General features: G+C 47.9%; 1 protein-coding gene across 1 annotated transcript in view; it reads right to left on the bottom strand.

The window, feature by feature from the left end:
- Window positions 1-7,664: 7,664 nt before the first annotated feature.
- slc2a9l2 (solute carrier family 2 member 9, like 2) overlaps window positions 7,665-18,765 on the bottom strand; it is a 76,628-nt gene continuing 65,527 nt past the window's right edge. Inside the window, exons 11-12 of the mRNA XM_072459509.1 lie at window positions 17,717-17,844; window positions 7,665-8,038 (exon numbers count right to left, since the gene is read on the bottom strand). Coding sequence (XP_072315610.1) covers window positions 7,793-8,038; window positions 17,717-17,844 — 374 coding nt within the window. The 3' untranslated portion in view covers window positions 7,665-7,792. The remainder of the gene's footprint in view (window positions 8,039-17,716; window positions 17,845-18,765) is intronic.

The raw sequence follows: 18,765 nt of genomic DNA, 5'->3' as shown, positions 1-18,765 counted from the left end.
GTCTTCTTCTACTGTCCACAAGAGTCTTCTACTGTCCACAAGAGTCTTCTACTGTCCACAAGAGTCTTCTACTGTCCACAAGAGTCTTCTACTGTCCAAAAGAGTCTTCTTCTGTCCACAAGAGTCTTCTACTGTCCACAAGAGTCTTCTACTGTCCACAAGAGTCTTCTTCTGTCCACAAGAGTCTTCGACTGTCCACAAGAGTCTTCTTCTGTCCACAAGAGTCTTCGACTGTCCACAAGAGTCTTCTTCTGTCCACAAGAGTCTTTGACTGTCCACAAGAGTCTTCTTCTGTCCACAAGAGTCTTCTACTGTCCACAAGAGTCTTCTACTGTCCACAAGAGTCTTCTACTGTCCACAAGAGTCTTCTTCTGTCCACAAGAGTCTTCGACTGTCCACAAGAGTCTTCTTCTGTCCACAAGAGTCTTCTTCTGTCCACAAGAGTCTTCGACTGTCCACAAGAGTCTTCGACTGTCCACAAGAGTCTTCTTCTGTCCACAAGAGTCTTCTACTGTCCACAAGAGTCTTCTACTGTCCACAAGAGTCTTCTACTGTCCAAAAGAGTCTTCTTCTGTCCACAAGAGTCTTCTACTGTCCACAAGAGTCTTCTACTGTCCACAAGAGTCTTCTACTGTCCACAAGAGTCTTCTTCTGTCCACAAGAGTCTTCGACTGTCCACAAGAGTCTTCTTCTGTCCACAAGAGTCTTCGACTGTCCACAAGAGTCTTCTTCTGTCCACAAGAGTCTTTGACTGTCCACAAGAGTCTTCTTCTGTCCACAAGAGTCTTCTACTGTCCACAAGAGTCTTCTACTGTCCACAAGAGTCTTCTACTGTCCACAAGAGTCTTCGACTGTCCACAAGAGTCTTCTTCTGTCCACAAGAGTCTTCTTCTGTCCACAAGAGTCTTCGACTGTCCACAAGAGTCTTCGACTGTCCACAAGAGTCTTCTTCTGTCCACAAGAGTCTTCGACTGTCCACAAGAGTCTTCTTCTGTCCACAAGAGTCTTCTTCTGTCCACAAGAGTCTTCGACTGTCCACAAGAGTCTTCGACTGTCCACAAGAGTCTTCTTCTGTCCACAAGAGTCTTCGACTGTCCACAAGAGTCTTCTTCTGTCCACAAGAGTCTTCGACTGTCCACAAGAGTCTTCTTATGTCCACAAGAGTCTTCGACTGTCCACAAGAGTCTTCTACTGTCCACAAGAGTCTTCTACTGTCCACAAGAGTCTTCTACTGTCCACAAGAGTCTTCTTCTGTCCACAAGAGTCTTTGACTGTCCACAAGAGTCTTCTTCTGTCCACAAGAGTCTTCTTCTGTCCACAAGAGTCTTCTTCTGTCCACAAGAGTCTTCGACTGTCCACAAGAGTCTTCTTCTGTCCACAAGAGTCTTCTTCTGTCCACAAGAGTCTTTGACTGTCCACAAGAGTCTTCTTCTGTCCACAAGAGTCTTCTTCTGTCCACAAGAGTCTTCTTCTGTCCACAATAGTCTTCAACTGTGCACAAGAGTCTTCTTCTGTTTTTAATATAACTTGGACAAGCTTGGCGGGCCGGATTGAAATGCCCAACGGGCCGGATCTGGCCCGCGGGCCATAGTTTGGGGACCACTGCTTTACTGTTTGACAGTATTGACATCATCTGGGCTAAATCAGGACTAAACCGGGTCAAAACCAGGACTAAACCAGGTCTAAACCAGGACTAAACCAGGTCTAAACCAGGACTAAACCAGGACTAAACCAGGTCTAAACCAGGACTAAACCAGGTCGAAACCAGGACTAAACCAGGACTAAACCAGGACTAAACCAGGTCTAAACCAGGACTAAACCAGATCCAAACCAGGTCTAAACCAGGTCTAAACCAGTACCAAACCAGGACTAAACCAGGGCTAAACCAAGTCCAAACCAGGTCTAAACCAGGACTAAACTAGGTCTAAACCAGGGCTAAACCAGGTCTAAACCAGGTCTAAACCAGGTCTAAACCAGGTCTAAACCAGGTCTAAACTAGGTCTAAACCAGGACTAAACCAGGGCTAAACTAGGTCTAAACTAGGACTAAACCAGGACTAAACCAGGTCTAAACTGGGACTAAACCAGGACTAAACCAGGTCTAAACTGGGGCCTGGTTAGTTCTTGGGTGGGACACACTGGAAGACCAGGTGCCACAGGGGGCGCTAGTGCACACTCTCATTGTGGCCAGGACCCACCTCTGCCTGACACAGATCAGGTGCAGATTGGCTGCCTCGCTTCTGTCAGTCCGACCCAGGGCAGCTGTGTCTACAACACTTTTATCATCACCGAGTGAATGAATGATACAATCTGAAGTCTTTGATATAAAAGTGGATTTCTAAACCAGGTCCTGTTTTTTAAGGCTTTTGTTGCTTTTTTAGAACATTATTTTAATCCCTTAATCTGAGTTTTTTATCAGGAGCCTCGTCACACTTTAATCCTCTTAATCCCCACCTTTATTTTATTATTTGTAGTTTGTTTTTGAGCAGCTGCAGTGGCTCTGACTCCGAGCGTCCAGGGCCTCACTCTAGAACGTCCCGAGTTTCCTCTGATCTTAAGGAAACTTTAGACTTTAGAGACAGATGTTAAACTCTAAGAGTTAGAGCTGCAAACAGGAGAGTATTTAAACCTAAGTGTGACATGAAGAGCCTTCACTCTGCAGTAATAACACCGATTTAAACTTTATTACTGACAAAATGTAGAGAAAATCATAATAATTCATGTTAATAAAAACTATTACAGAATATCAAATGAATGAAACACAGATTTTAACGAATTAACCAAAATAATGAATCAGATATCACAAGAAACTGGAAAAATACAGTTAGTTTTCATAATCAACAGTAAACAAAAATGTGATTCACAAATATATATTTTATACAAATGTTATTTTACATTTTTCATAAACGGAAACAAAAATACAACAAACTGTCTTTAAGAAACTGGTGAACAAATTTCAAATGGTAAAATATATTGAGGCTCTTTACAATGGTCCAACATCAAGAATTATAACAATGGTCACCAGACTCTGGACAGAGGGGTCAGACAGGGCTGTGCCTGGTCTCTCCTCCTGTTTACTTTGTATTTGGAACAATTGGCCCAATTTATTAGACGATTAAAAATAATTCACAGAGTTACAGTCAATGTTACTGCTGCAGATGATGTTCTAATGTATTTGAACAAACCTACTGTGATGCACTTTCTCCAAAACAATTGGACCAATGTCTGGATACAAATCAAATGTAAATAATTGCCATTAAAATAAACCACTGAAATATAACAAACATGTAAAATGACGGCTGGTTTAGCTGTTCAGATCTCATTTTGGCGCCCCCCTCTGACCTTTAGAAAACCTTAGATAGGCAAGTGTGATACATCATAGAGACCTATCAACAATTCTGGTGAAAAATAATCAAAGCGTTGCTGGTGTGAAGCTCAATGGCCTTATACTGAGAGTCATGTGGTGCCTGAGGTTCCTGTACAGGTCTTATACTGAGAGTCATGTGGTGCCGGGGGTTCCTGTACAGGTCTTATACTGAGAGTCATGTGGTGCCGGGGGTTCCTGTACAGGTCTTATACTGAGAGTAATGTGGTGCCGGGGGTTCCTGTACAGGTCTTATACTGAGAGTCATGTGGTGCCTAAGGTTCCTGTACAGGTCTTATACTGAGAGTCATGTGGTGCCGGGGGTTCCTGTACAGGTCTTATACTGAGAGTCATGTGGTGCCGGGGGTTCCTGTACAGGTCTTATACTGAGAGTCATGTGGTGCCTGAGGTTCCTGTACAGGTCTTATACTGAGAGTCATGTGGTGCCTGAGGTTCCTGTACAGGTCTTATACTGAGAGTCATGTGGTGCCGGGGGTTCCTGTACAGGTCTTATACTGAGAGTCATGTGGTGCCGGGGGTTCCTGTACAGGTCTTATACTGAGAGTCATGTGGTGCCTAAGGTTCCTGTACAGGTCTTATACTGAGAGTCATGTGGTGCCGGGGGTTCCTGTACAGGTCTTATACTGAGAGTCATGTGGTGCCGGGGGTTCCTGTACAGGTCTTATACTGAGAGTCATGTGGTGCCTAAGGTTCCTGTACAGGTCTTATACTGAGAGTCATGTGGTGCCGGGGGTTCCTGTACAGGTCTTATACTGAGAGTCATGTGGTGCCGGGGGTTCCTGTACAGGTCTTATACTGAGAGTCATGTGGTGCCTAAGGTTCCTGTACAGGTCTTATACTGAGAGTCATGTGGTGCCGGGGGTTCCTGTACAGGTCTTATACTGAGAGTCATGTGGTGCCGGGGGTTCCTGTACAGGTCTTATACTGAGAGTCATGTGGTGCCGGGGGTTCCTGTACAGGTCTTATACTGAGAGTCATGTGGTGCCTAAGGTTCCTGTACAGGTCTTATACTGAGAGTAATGTGGTGCCTGAGGTTCCTGTACAGGTCTTATACTGAGAGTCATGTGGTGCCTGAGGTTCCTGTACAGGCCTTATACTGAGAGTAATGTGGTGCCGGGGGTTCCTGTACAGGTCTTATACTGAGAGTCATGTGGTGCCTGAGGTTCCTGTACAGGCCTAATACTGAGAGTAATGTGGTGCCTGAGGTTCCTGTACTGGTCTTATATAGAGTAATGTGGTGCCTGAGGTTCCTGTACAGGTCTTATACTGAGAGTCATGTGGTGCTTGAGGTTCCTGTACAGGTCTTATACTGAGAGTCATGTGGTGCCTGAGGTTCCTGTACAGGTCTTATACTGAGAGTAATGTGGTGCCGGGGGTTCCTGTACAGGTCTTATACTGAGAGTCATGTGGTGCCGGGGGTTCCTGTACAGGTCTTATACTGAGAGTCATGTGGTGCCTGAGGTTCCTGTACAGGTCTTATACTGAGAGTCATGTGGTGCCTGAGGTTCCTGTACAGGTCTTATACTGAGAGTCATGTGGTGCCGGGGGTTCCTGTACAGGTCTTATACTGAGAGTCATGTGGTGCCGGGGGTTCCTGTACAGGTCTTATACTGAGAGTCATGTGGTGCCTAAGGTTCCTGTACAGGTCTTATACTGAGAGTCATGTGGTGCCGGGGGTTCCTGTACAGGTCTTATACTGAGAGTCATGTGGTGCCGGGGGTTCCTGTACAGGTCTTATACTGAGAGTCATGTGGTGCCTAAGGTTCCTGTACAGGTCTTATACTGAGAGTAATGTGGTGCCGGGGGTTCCTGTACAGGTCTTATACTGAGAGTCATGTGGTGCCGGGGGTTCCTGTACAGGTCTTATACTGAGAGTCATGTGGTGCCTAAGGTTCCTGTACAGGTCTTATACTGAGAGTCATGTGGTGCCGGGGGTTCCTGTACAGGTCTTATACTGAGAGTCATGTGGTGCCGGGGGTTCCTGTACAGGTCTTATACTGAGAGTCATGTGGTGCCTAAGGTTCCTGTACAGGTCTTATACTGAGAGTCATGTGGTGCCTAAGGTTCCTGTACAGGTCTTATACTGAGAGTAATGTAGTGCCTCAGGTTCCTGTACAGGTCTTATACTGAGAGTCATGTGGTGCCGGAGGTTCCTGTACAGGTCTTATACTGAGAGTAATGTGGTGCCTGAGGTTCCTGTACAGTTCTTACTGCAGATGACAGACGCTTGAGTCATGAGGAGGAAGTGAAGAATCCCTGGCTCAAATCAGTTCTTACAACATGGAAGGAGCTGATCAGAACAAACTAAACACAGATGTTACAAACTTAAACTGGTAAAGTTTTATGACCAAAGGTTTTGTACCAAATAGAACTGACCTGAGACTCAAGGTCTGGAGGACAAAAGGTCTAAAGGTTTTTCACCAGATGTAAAAGAGAATCACATGAAAAGATTTGATGAGTTGAAGGAATCCTTTGACTTTTACAAATTTGCAAAAAAAATCTCATTCGAACTCAATTTGAAAGTGGACAATTTTGACGGACGGTGGGCAGTGGGACAAGTCTTTGGGTTTAAATGTGCTTTAGTTTCTATCGTTTTGCTGGATGTTTCTGATTTGGATTTGTGGCTGTCATTGTTCTGTTCTCTCTTTGGTTTGGTTTATTCTCTTATTATCTGAACCAGGCCTGATTTCTCCTCAGGTCCTTGTCATGTTTTCAGACGCTGCTAAATAAAGACGTTTCTTCTCACATTTTAAATCCTTTTTCATCCCTTGGGCTGTGGTATTAAGTATTCACAATAATAAGCTGTAATAATAATGTGCCAAGAGCTGCTTTTCCTGCTCTGATCCGAGGCCTCCTGCAGAGACCTCCTCCTCCAAACACCTCCTCCTGCAGAGACCTCCTCCTCCAAACACCTCCTCCTGCAGAGACCTCCTCCTCCAAACACCTCCTCCTGCAGAGACCTCCTCCTCCAAACACCTCCTCCTGCAGAGACCTCCTCCTCCAAACACCTCCTCCTGCAGAGACCTCCTCCTCCAAACACCTCCTCCTGCAGAGACCTCCTCCTCCAAACACCTCCTCCTGCAGAGACCTCCTCCTCCAAACACCTCCTCCTGCAGAGACCTCCTCCTCCAAACACCTCCTCCTGCAGAGACCTCCTCCTCCAAACACCTCCTCCTGCAGAGACCTCCTCCTCCAAACACCTCCTCCTGCAGAGACCTCCTCCTCCAAACACCTCCTCCTGCAGAGACCTCCTCCTCCAAACACCTCCTCCTGCAGAGACCTCCTCCTCCAAACACCTCCTCCTGCAGAGACCTCCTCCTCCAAACACCTCCTCCTGCAGAGACCTCCTCCTCCAAACACCTCCTCCTGTAGAGACCTCCTCCTCCAAACACCTCCTCCTGCAGAGACCTCCTCCTCCAAACACCTCCTCCTGCAGAGACCTCCTCCTCCAAACACCTCCTCCTGCAGAGACCCCCTCCTCCAAACACCTCCTCCTGCAGAGACCTCCTCCTCCAAACACCTCCTCCTGCAGAGACCTCCTCCTCCAAACACCTCCTCCTGCAGAGACCTCCTCCTCCAAACACCTCCTCCTGCAGAGACCTCCTCCTCCAAACACCTCCTCCTGCAGAGACCTCCTCCTCCAAACACCTCCTCCTGCAGAGACCTCCTCCTCCAAACACCTCCTCCTGCAGAGACTGGAGATGTTCAGGGTTCACACCATCTGCATTAGGACTCGCTCGTTCCTTTGCTGTTTCATAATCTAGTGACTCGTGGATTTGCACAACAAACAAACACCCCAAACCTCCTCCTCCAAACACCTCCTCCTCTAAACACCTCCCCCTCCAAACACCTCCCCCTCCAAACACCTCCTGGTCAGTCGAGATGATGCTGAAGGGAAAGACAACATAAAAACACCACATTTGCATCCTAAATCCAAACAAATCATTATTTTTTGTTTCACTGCTTTTTGCCTCTTGTTTTGGCCTGAGTCTGCGTTCTCTCTGGTCCAATCATCTGGCTGTGCTGTGGAGCTCCTCCCCCTGAGCTAAAGTCCCTGGAGCCCAAGAGCCAGACGCTTTGGGAGCGAGAACCTCTCAGGAGCCACTTTGGATCTAAGACAAGGGCCAGAGACGTAAGACTGAGACACTTCAGAACCGAGCAGAACCAGAGGAAACGAGGTTGTAGATGTTTGGTTTTGAGACTGGTGGTATATAAAGATGCTGTGAGGGTAATTGTTTTTAGCACCAAAACACACATTACCCTGAACGAAACATTGTTCATGTGTTTACGTCCGCCTCTTCTCGGTCTAGTCCCTTTTTTTAATCAGCAGCGTTTGAACTTCTCCGCGTGTCTTCTGAAGGTGGATAAATAAAGTGTTTTTGAACTGAACTGGAGGAGTTGGAGATGTTCAGAAGGAGCTCTCCATGGCTCCAGGCTCCCTGCCCTGTTTCCCGTTGCTCTGCGTCGTGGCGTTCAGCACCAGCACCAGCTCCTGCGGCGCTGGTGGAAGCAGAAGCCCGTTGATCCTTGCGAAGCTCTGGCTGATGTCCACAAACGTCCGGTTTTTGGTCTCAGGAAGAACGAAGAACAGGAAGACCGAGCCGAAGACGCAGACCAGCACGAAGACGAGGAATGCAAAGGACTGCAGCTCCTCCTGCAGGAAGAACAGAGGAACAGCAGGTCAGAGAGAGAAGAAGGACAAAAAAGAAGTTTTGTTGATAGTTATCTACCGACCTCCTGGTCCCTATTCAGAGTTTTTAACAGAGTTTTCTGACTTTATATCAAACTTAGTGCTAGCCTGGGATAAAATAGTTATAGCTGGAGACTTTAATATCCACATGAACGTGAGTAATGACTCTCTCAGTAATGCCTTCAGCGCCTTGTTAGACAGCATTGGTTTCACTCAGAATGTAAATAAAGCGACTCACACTCACAAGAACACTCTGGATCTTGTCCTAACGTATGGAACAGAGATTAGTGACCTCATTGTCCTCCCTCAAAACCCTATATTGTCAGATCATTTCATAAATACCTTTCAGTTTATTCTTAAAGATCATCCAGTCCCACAAAATAAAGTTATAATGAAAAGGACAATATCTGAAAAATCTATCTCAAAATTTAAAGAAATAATAGAGCCAATATTCAGTGACATGTCATGTGATCCTGCTGAGAACAGCTTTAGTCCAGGGGAAGTGACCGGTGCAGTGACCGGTGCAGTGACAGGAGCAGTGACAGGTGCAGTGACATGTCATGTGATCCTGCTGAGAACAGCTTTAGTCCAGGGGAAGTGACCGGTGCAGTGACAGGAGCAGTGACAGGTGCAGTGACATGTCATGTGATCCAGCTTTAGTCCAGGGGAAGTGACCAATTTGTCCACTTGACCATGAATTCTCTGAAGTCTGCCCTTGATGTTGCAGCGCCGTTAAAACAGAAGGTCATTAGGCCAAAGCGCCTCCCCCTGGTACAACCAAGAACTGCACTCACATAAACAAAGAGTTAGAACACAATAAAGACCCTTTGGCCCCTCCCACACAGAATAATCTCTAAAAGCAGGAAAAGCTGCTACTGTCCTATCAGCAGCTCTGTGTGAGGCCCAAACCAGATACTATTCACATCTAACAGAAGTCAACTAAAGTAACACGCAGTATCCATGGTAACAAACTGTCACAGCGCAGTAGAGCCCTCACTCCCAGCTTCTCTCAGCTCTGAGGATTTCCTCCTATAGAGATAAATGGGATGAAATGACACCCACTATTCGCCCTGAACAAGCCCAAGCTGTAAAACTAACGTCCCATATAAATCCATCAGTAAATTTAGAAAGGTTCACAGCTGTTGATCAAGCAGAGATAAGGATAAAGAGGCACTGTTTAAAGGGAATATTAATATCTTTTAAACGTGTGTGCTCCACCAGGGGGCGATATCACTTTCTCTGCTTATGTCATGACCTGATGGTGAACCACTCTGAGGGGACCCTGATCTGTGGAGGAGATTGAAACCTTCACATTATGAAGATAAGTTTATCTTAAGTTCGGGAGCAGGACCACGCCCCTTCCTGCGGCTACAGTATTTAATCATCCAGATCACATACACCTGTGTTCATGACGTCGTGCACACGCTCCATGGCGGCGGGAGCCCTCGCTCGAGTGCACACTGTTCCTTGCCTTTCTATGGATTGGCTCGACCTCGTTCCTTCCAATGTATTGGCCGGGCCCGGGCCTCGCCCAGCACGGGCGAGCCATACCGGGCCATCCTCCACTGGCATTGGACCGGATCGGTTCCATCATTCGGCTGTTCTCGCAGGCGTGGCTCTCACTTGCGGCAGGGCTCCTGTCGGCGGACCGGCGTCCCGCCTCGGATCGCCTCTGTGGTCCGGTGTTGGAATCGCCCTGCGCCCTCCTTGTTTGGACTTCTCTTTGGCTCGCGCGGTTTGCCGTTCGCTTTTGTTCCACTGCTGAGCGGGCTCTGCCCCGCCCACTTTCGCGGGCTGCAGCGGCTCCTCCAGGTAAAGTATTCCTCCATGTTGTCTCCTTCCTCCTCCGTCGTCTCCTTCCTCCCGCACCGAGCTGCCCATCACTCAAGCCTTGGATCACCTCTTTCAAGTAATTCATTCACGTATTTGCTCACCACTCCAGCATCCAATCATTGTCCTGAAAGAAGCTGGCATCGCTCGAAATAAAGATAGATACAACGTACATGAATACTTTATAAAATAATTATAAATTACCCTGCCTTCTCGGTTACCGCATTTTGTCCTCTGACTCAAAGTTGCCAGCTTCTAGCTTCAATTCCAGTGTTTTTGTCCTCGGGCAACATGTTGCCAAGTTCCAGCATTTTCATCCTGTTATTGCATTTTGTCTTCTGGCTGAGAGTTGTTAGGTTCCAGCTTTTATCTTCGGTTTCAGTCTTTACCAGGTTCCAACGTTTCCTCCTCGGGCACCGATACCATGTTGCCAGGTTCCACCCTATGTTCCACTTCCCTTCAAGCCTCATCGTCCACTACAGACTCCTCCTCATCCACCACAGCCTCCTCAAGCACTGGATTGCCCTCTCGCTCTAACCCAGAAGGGCTGCGTCCACCCACCGGTCTCCGCACCAGAATACTTTCAGCCTCACGCTTTCATGTCCCGCCGAACCAATTAAATCCCAGGTCAGCTTCTTGCAGGCCGCGTCCCGACTTCTTTCGGCCCCAGATAGCCCTTCAACTCCAGTTGAAATGTTCTACTATCTCGAAGCACTAGTTCTACTCCTGAGTGGTCCCAACTCCAGTGCAGCTGCTATTTGAAGCATGTCTGCCTGTCCGTCCCTCCGAGAGAGTCGGATACCCCCCTTCACCGTGGAACTCCTCAAGGTTTCAACATTTTCCCAAAGAGGTTTTGTAGTTTTTCCTTGCCGAGAAGGAGGGTCTTAGGACAGGGGACCTGACTCATGCTTGCTTCGCCAAGCAAACTCATGCCACCTAAGCTACTTCCATCATACCTATTTTTCATCCTCTATTTTTAAGTCGTGGATGGACTGTCATCCCGGATTTGCTCATATCAGCTCAGCTGGCATCTCCTAATCCATTAATTCCCCAGAGCCGCATTCGGGCACCGGGATGCCGCCTCTTCCCTCTTCAGGCACCAGGATGCCACCTCTTCCCTCCTTGGGCACCCCCATGCCGCCTCGTCCCTCTTCGGGCACCGGGATGCCACCTCTTCCCTCATGCCGCCTCTTTTCTCTTCCCTCATGCCGCCTCTTTTCTCTTCCATCTTGCAGCCTCTTCCCCTTGCAGCCTCTTCCATCTTGCAGCCTCTTCCCTCTTGCAGCCGCTTCCCTCTTCAGGCACCGGGATGCCACCTCTTTGGACACCAGGATGCCGGGTCTTCCCCCTTCGGGCACCGGGATGCCGGGTCTTCCCTCTTCGGGCACCGGGATGCAGGGTCTTTCCTCTTCGGGCACCGGGATGCCGGTCCTTTCCTCTTCGGGCACCGGGATGCCGGTCCTTTCCTCTTCGGGCATGTTCTGGGAGTTCCAAGGTACCAACCCGAAGTTAAACCGGAGCTCTCATCTCAGGAACCTCAATCTCCTCATGCTCCAAACAGCTGCTTAGTCGTCCCAATTTTACCATGCAGATCATCCCCTAGGGACAAGCCCCTAATCTCCCATCTCCCGACCCTAACGTCTTCTGTTCATCACTCCAAAGCGTTGTCATTCTCATCCAGTCTTTGATAGGCCGTTCTATCAGCCAGTTTGGGGGTTGTCCCCCCCAGCTTGACCAGTTCATCTGTGAGTTTACATGTCTTTGGCGGCCTTATTTTAGATTGATACCATCGGGATTGCTGCCTTCCTTTTGAGCCATTCATGTTCATGGCCGTCCAGTCCGATGACCCTGTATTCACTGACGCTATCAACAAATACATTCAGAACATTTATTACCGAGGTGGAACGTTCATCGACCCCAGTTCTTCCATCCTCAGCTACCAGGTTCCACACATAATTCAGGGGACCTTCACTTCCTAGACCACCCAGCTCAGTTTCTGTTCTTTCCATCATGGTTTCAATCTACCTTTACCGCATTTAAGATAAGATAAGATAAGATATTCCTTTATTGTCCCACATGGGGAAATTTCATTGGTGCAACGCAGGAAGATACAGAGGTAGATACAGAAGAACAGATCACTTATAGGAAGTCTGAAAATGTAACCTTCTTTCCTTATTAATTTATTACTTCCCATTCACTTTCGACTACCAGTCTCCATTTGCAGGTACTCAAAGCCTACCCGAGCGGCATCGACATCTTTTCAGGCTTGTTCGCCTGCTTACAGGTTGTCAATTCTCCTCACCCCGGCATCAAGGGCCGCCAACCAATGCTAAGTCTTCCCCTAAAACAAGCAGGCCCACAGTGGTAATTCAAACACGATTGACTTGTTCAAGCTAAATCTAATCTGAGCCCCTTTGCAATCTTTCCGGACCTTGCGTACTGGTCATCAAGTGTCACTTTTATTCCTGACAATACTGCCCCTGGTGGCAGAGATGCTAAAGCTCTAGCTAGTCTAAATTTTTTCTCAGATAGTGCTGATAACTCATGGTCTGCCTGTTGCTTCTGCTTTCACCACAATACTTGGTATTATCAGTGTTTTGATTGTGATCATTATGATTGGATGCCTTATAATAATAATAATAATTACGTCATTATCCTTATCATCATCAACATCATCATTCTCATCATTCTCATCACATTATCATTATCATCATTATCATCATCATCATCATTATCATCATCATTATCATTATCATCATTATCATCATCATCATTATCATCATCATTATCATCATCATTATCATCATTAATCATCATCATTATCATTATCATCATCATCATCATCATCATTATCATTATCATCATCATCATATTCATCACCATTATCATCATTATCATCGTTATCATATCATCATTCTCAACATCATTATTATCATTATCATCATCATTATCATCATTATCATCATTATCATCATTATCATCATTATCATCATTATCATCATTATCATCATTATCATTATCATCATCATTATCATCATCATCATCATCATCATCATTATCATCATTATCATCATTATCATCATTATCATCATTATCATCATCATTATCATCATTATCATCATTATCATCATTATCATCATTATCATTATCATCATCATTATCATCATTATCATCATTATCATCATTATCATCATTATCATCATTATCATTATCATCATCATAATCATTATGTCGCTGCTTGTTTTTCTCTGTAAAAAGTGATTCTAAAATCCTGACCAGTAAGAAGCTAAACCTGGAACGTTGCCAGTTTGAGGAGCGTTTTAACGTCTGAACCGGAGAGGAAATAATCAAGTCGGGAAAAGCAAAAGCGGAGGATATTTATAGAAAGTGCGACAATTAAATATCGACCGGTGACATTCCTGTGGCGTGAGTCTTAAGTTTCCCGCCGTGTTCCGCGCTGCGCTCGGGTCTAATCTCTGCAGCGAACGGGACTATTTTCTATAACAGTCCGGTTCATCAAACACACTTGCATCCGGAGAATGTTGAAGTCATCCCACGTTTTTCACACTGCGGAGGAACAAATTGGACAGTTTCTTCTTTTTTGCCTGGGGTTTTTATCCTTTGAGTGGATCCAACCTCCAGCGCGGCGTGAACACAAACGAGCTTCGTTAAACCGAACCCAACTTTAACACGAGGGACGAGAAGAGCCTGAACCCGTCTGAACATCTCCCCTTTAAGGTTCAGACGGAACATTGCATTTATTGTAGTAAAAGGTTCAGTTGTTTCATCTGGACTCAGTTTAGAAAAAACTAAACGTCTCGACTCTCATCCAAGAGTCATTGTCAATAAGCGAATTCAGGCCGACAATGACTCTTGGATGAGAGTCGAGATGATACAACTGAACCTTTTTCTACAATGGAACACTCCTGGACGAATGAGGGATTACACCGATTTATTACATTTAATAAATAAACTGAATTACTGCGTGCCACTCCCCCTCCTGTATTTCTGTGTATCTTTTGTGTATCTTTTGTGTATCTTTTGTGTGTTTTTTGTTTATTTCCTAGTGGACCTCATGTGTCTTTGGTGATGCTTCTTTTAAAAACATGAGGAAGAATCTTCACTTCGAAAGTAATCCCGCTTTAATCACCGTTTGTCTCTTTAGGACAGACCTACAGAGGACGGATCTACAGAGACGGATCTACAGAGGACAGATCTACAGAGGATGAATCTACAGAGGAGAGATCTATAGAGGACAGACTTACAGAGGACAGACCTACAGAGGACAGACCTAGAGAGGACAGACCTAGAGAGGACAGATCTACAGAGGACAGCTCTACAGAGGACAGACCTACAGAGGACAGATCTACAGAGGACAGACCTACTGAGGAGAGCTCTACAGGGGACAGACCTACAGAGGCAGTGTTGTGCCTGAACGCGTTCATTGAACGAAAGTTCATGAACGCGTTCATAATTTTGGTGAACGTGAACTGAACGAACGGTTTTACTGCTGAAGAACGATAATATGAACGCGTTCATTCTGGTGTCTGTGAACGGCAAATTTGTTCTTTTTATTTTCATTCAATAAAGTGTCAGATTTCTAGAGACTTCCGGGCGAAACACACCGTTAAGTTGCCCAAAAAGAGCCTGTGTCTGGCAAGTGTGAGAGCTCCAGTTGTAGAGGCCATAGATGCGGAGACAGAGATTTCACGTGTCGCACCGCGCTGCACATGTGCATCAAAACAAAAAGCAGCATTGACGCGACCGCAACGTGAAGTCAACAGAGCAGCAGGAGTCGCCCTTCTATGAGCAGTTACGTGAGTTTGATGATGAGGTAGGTGAGGATGGAACAATCTAACATTTCTGTGCAAACTTTGCCCAGCAAGTTTTCCCTCATGTTTTTGAGAATGTGAGGGGTTGAATATGTGTGGTGCTGAATGGACAGCAACACATGGGGAAGTCTGTCCCTTCAGTGCGAATGTAAATACTGGGTAAGGATTCAAACTTGGATATGAAGATGAAATCTGACAATTATTTTCAGCAATAAACTAATAAAATAATTGCTGCCTGTGGTTGTATTTGGGCTGTGGAAATAATTTAGAACAATTATTGCATAATTTTTAAAAAAAGAACTGAAATAGTTCATTTTTGGAGCTGTGAACTTAGTTCAAAATTTTTAATAATGAACTATGAACTGAACTAGTTCATGTAGAAAGTGAACTTTCCCAACACTGTACAGAGGACAGACCTACAGAGGACAGACCTACAGAGGACAGACCTACAGAGGACAGATCTACAGAGGACAGACCTACAGAGGACAGACCTACAGAGGACAGATCTACAGAGGACAGACCTACAGAGGACAGATCAACAGAGGACAGACCTACAGAGGACAGATCTAGAAAAGACAGCCCTAGAGGACAGATCTACAGAGGACAGCTTTAAGTGAATTAAATACATCTCCCTCCCTCCCTCTCTCTCCCTCCCTCCCTCCCTCCCTCTCTCTCTCTCCCTCCTTCTCCCTCCCTCCCTCTCTCTCTCTCTCCCTCCCTCCCTCCCTCCTCCCTCTCTCTCCCTCCCTCCCTCCCTCCCTCTCCCTCCCTCCCTCCCTCCCTCCCTCCCTCCCTCCCTCTCTCCCTCCTTCTCCCTCCCTCTCTCCCTCCCTCCCTCCCTCCCTCTCTCCCTCCTTCTCCCTCCCTCTCTCCCTCCCTCCCTCTCTCCCTCCCTCCCTCCCTCTCTCCCTCCCTCCCTCCCTCTCTCTCTCTCTCTCTCTCCCTCTCTCCCTCCTTCTCCCTCCCTCTCTCCCTCCCTCCCTCTCTCCCTCCCTCCCTCTCCCTCCCTCCCTCCCTCCCTCCCTCCCTCTCTCCCTCCTTCTCCCTCACTCCCTCCCTCTCTCCCTCCCTCCCTCCCTCTCTCTCTCTCTCCCCCTCTCCCTCTCTCCCTCCCTCCCTCCCTCTCTCTCTCTCCCCCCTCTCCCTCTCCCCCCCTCTCCCTCCCTCCCCCCTCTCTCTCCCTCCCCCCTCCCTCTCTCCCTCCCTCCCCCCTCCCTCTCTCCCTCCCCTCTCCCTCCCTCCCTCCCCCCTCCCTCTCTCCCTCTCCCCCTCTCTCTCTCCCTCCCCCTCTCTCCCTCCCTCCCTCCCTCTCTCCCTTTCTCCCTCCCCCCTCCTTCTCCCCCCTCCCTCTCCCTCTCCCCCCCTCTCCCTCCCTCCCCCCTCTCTCTCCCTCCCCCCTCCCTCTCTCCCTCCCTCCCCCCTCCCTCTCTCCCTCCCCTCTCCCTCCCTCCCTCCCCCCTCCCTCTCTCCCTCTCCCCCTCTCTCTCTCCCTCCCCCTCTCTCCCTCCCTCCCTCCCTCTCTCCCTCTCTCCCTCCCCCCTCCTTCTCCCCCCCTCCCTCTCCCTCCCTCTCTCCCTCTCTCCCTCCCCCCTCCCTCCCCCCTCTCTCCCCCCTTCTCTTGTTCTTGTGTCATGTTTAGTGTGTTTGATCCTGATCAGGAGGTTCAGAGGCTGAAGCTGCAGGACTCAGGAGGTTCAGAGGCTGAAGCTGCAGGACTCAGGAGGTTCAGAGGCTGAAGCTGCAGGACTCAGGAGGTTCAGAGGCTGAAGCTGCAGGACTCAGGAGGTTCAGAGGCTGAAGCTGCAGGACTCAGGAGGTTCAGAGGCTGAAGCTGCAGGACTCAGGAGGTTCAGAGGCTGAAGCTGCAGGACTCAGGAGGTTCAGAGGCTGAAGCTGCAGGACTCAGGAGGTTCAGAGGCTGAAGCTGCAGGACTCAGGAGGTTCAGAGGCTGAAGCTGCAGGACTCAGGAGGTTCAGAGGCTGAAGCTGCAGGACTCAGGAGGTTCAGAGGCTGAAGCTGCAGGACTCAGGAGGTTCAGAGGCTGGAGCTGCAGGACTCAGGAGGTTCAGAGGCTGAAGCTGCAGGACTCAGGAGGTTCAGAGGCTGGAGCTGCAGGACTCAGGAGGTTCAGAGGCTGGAGCTGCAGGACTCAGGAGGTTCAGAGGCTGAAGCTGCAGGACTCAGGAGGTTCAGAGGCTGGAGCTGCAGGACTCAGGAGGTTCAGAGGCTGGAGCTGCAGGACTCAGGAGGTTCAGAGGCTGAAGCTGCAGGACTCAGGAGGTTCAGAGGCTGGAGCTGCAGGACTCAGGAGGTTCAGAGGCTGAAGCTGCAGGACTCAGGAGGTTCAGAGGCTGAAGCTGCAGGACTCAGGAGGTTCAGAGGCTGGAGCTGATCCAGGATTAGAACAACTTCTTTGAACAAAAACCAAGAGGAGAAGAAAGAGAAGAATCCAGCTTTATGTTCTGTAAAATGACACTAAACCTGATTCACGTTTCAGAACATTGGCCTCTGTTCATGATTGGATCAGTCTGACTCAGAGGAACGTGTGGAGACCCTCAAAGACACTCAGACGTCACTGGTGAACTGCACCACGGCAACAGAAGCAGGACTAACAGCAGGAGGGGGAGGGGCTTAGCACAGCCACTGACAAAGAAACAAACAACTGAAAACATCCAATCACGAGGATCTTTGAGCTTTGAGTTTTCTTGAGTCTGGTTCTTGATGGTTCTTATTTGGTTCTTGGTGGTTCTTCTTGGTGGTTCTTCTTTGGTTCTTGGTGGTTCTTCTTTGGTTCTTGGTGGTTCTTTGTTGGTTCTTGGTGGTTCTTTTTTGGTTCTTGCTGGTTCTTCTTGGTGGTTCTTCTTTGGTTCTTGGTGGTTCTTCGTTGGTTCTTGGTGGTTCTTCTTTGGTTCTTCTTTGGTTCTTGGTGGTTCTTCTTTGGTTCTGGTGGTTCTTCTTTGGTTCTGGTGGTGGACTCACCTGGATGAAGGGGAAGAGAAGTCCCACTGCGAAGTTAGAAAGCCAGTTCACTATCCCGGCGATCATGAAGGCCGCAGGACGGTAAGACTGCTCGAATAGCTCTCCGGTCAAAATGAACGGGATTCCACCTGAAGACGAGATCGGCAGAGACACGAGAGGTAAGAGAGGACACTCATACAGAGGACGCAAGGAGATGAGAGAAAACAACAGGTTAGAGAGGACACTCCTACAGAGGATGCAAGGAGACGAGAGAAAACAAGAGGTTAGAGAGGACACTCTGACAGAGGGAGCAAGGAGACAAGAGAAAACAAGAGGTTAGAGAGGACACTCTGACAGAGGATGCAAGGAGACGAGAGAAAACAAGAGGTTAGAGAGGACACTCTGACAGAGGACGCAAGGAGATGAGAGAAAACAACAGGTTAGAGAGGACACTCCTACAGAGGATGCAAGGAGACGAGAGAAAACAAGAGGTTAGAGAGGACACTCTGACAGAGGGAGCAAGGAGACAAGAGAAAACAAGAGGTTAGAGAGGACACTCTGACAGAGGATGCAAGGAGACGAGAGAAAACAAGAGGTTAGAGAGGACACTCTGACAGAGGATGCAAGGAGACGAGAGAAAACAAGAGGTTAGAGAGGACACTCTGACAGAGGATGCAAGGAGACGAGAGAAAACAAGAGGTTAGAGAGGACACTCTGACAGAGGATGCAAGGAGACGAGAGAAAACAAGAGGTTAGAGAGGACACTCTGACAGAGGATGCAAGGAGACGAGAGAAAACGAGAGGTTAGAGAGGACACTCCTACAGAGGATGCAAGGAGACAAGAGAAAACAAGAGGTTGGAAAGAACACTCCGACAGAGGACACAAGGAGACGAGAGAAAACGAGAGGTTAGGAAACGACACACCTACAGAGAATGCAAGGAGACAAGAGAAAACGAGAGGTTAGGAAATTAAACTCCGACAGAGGACGCAAAGAGACGAGAGAAAATGAGAGGGTAGAGAGGACACTCCTACAGAGGACGCAAGGAGACGAGAGAAAACAAGAGGTTAG

Source organism: Eucyclogobius newberryi, unplaced genomic scaffold (genome assembly GCF_026437365.1).
Source record: "Eucyclogobius newberryi isolate DKJ021-1_F unplaced genomic scaffold, fEucNew1.0.hap1 SCAF_23, whole genome shotgun sequence".
Taxonomy (NCBI): Eukaryota; Metazoa; Chordata; class Actinopteri; order Gobiiformes; family Gobiidae; genus Eucyclogobius; species Eucyclogobius newberryi.
The sequence above is the reverse complement of the archived record's forward strand: the minus strand, read 5'-3'. Positions and strand labels throughout refer to the sequence as shown.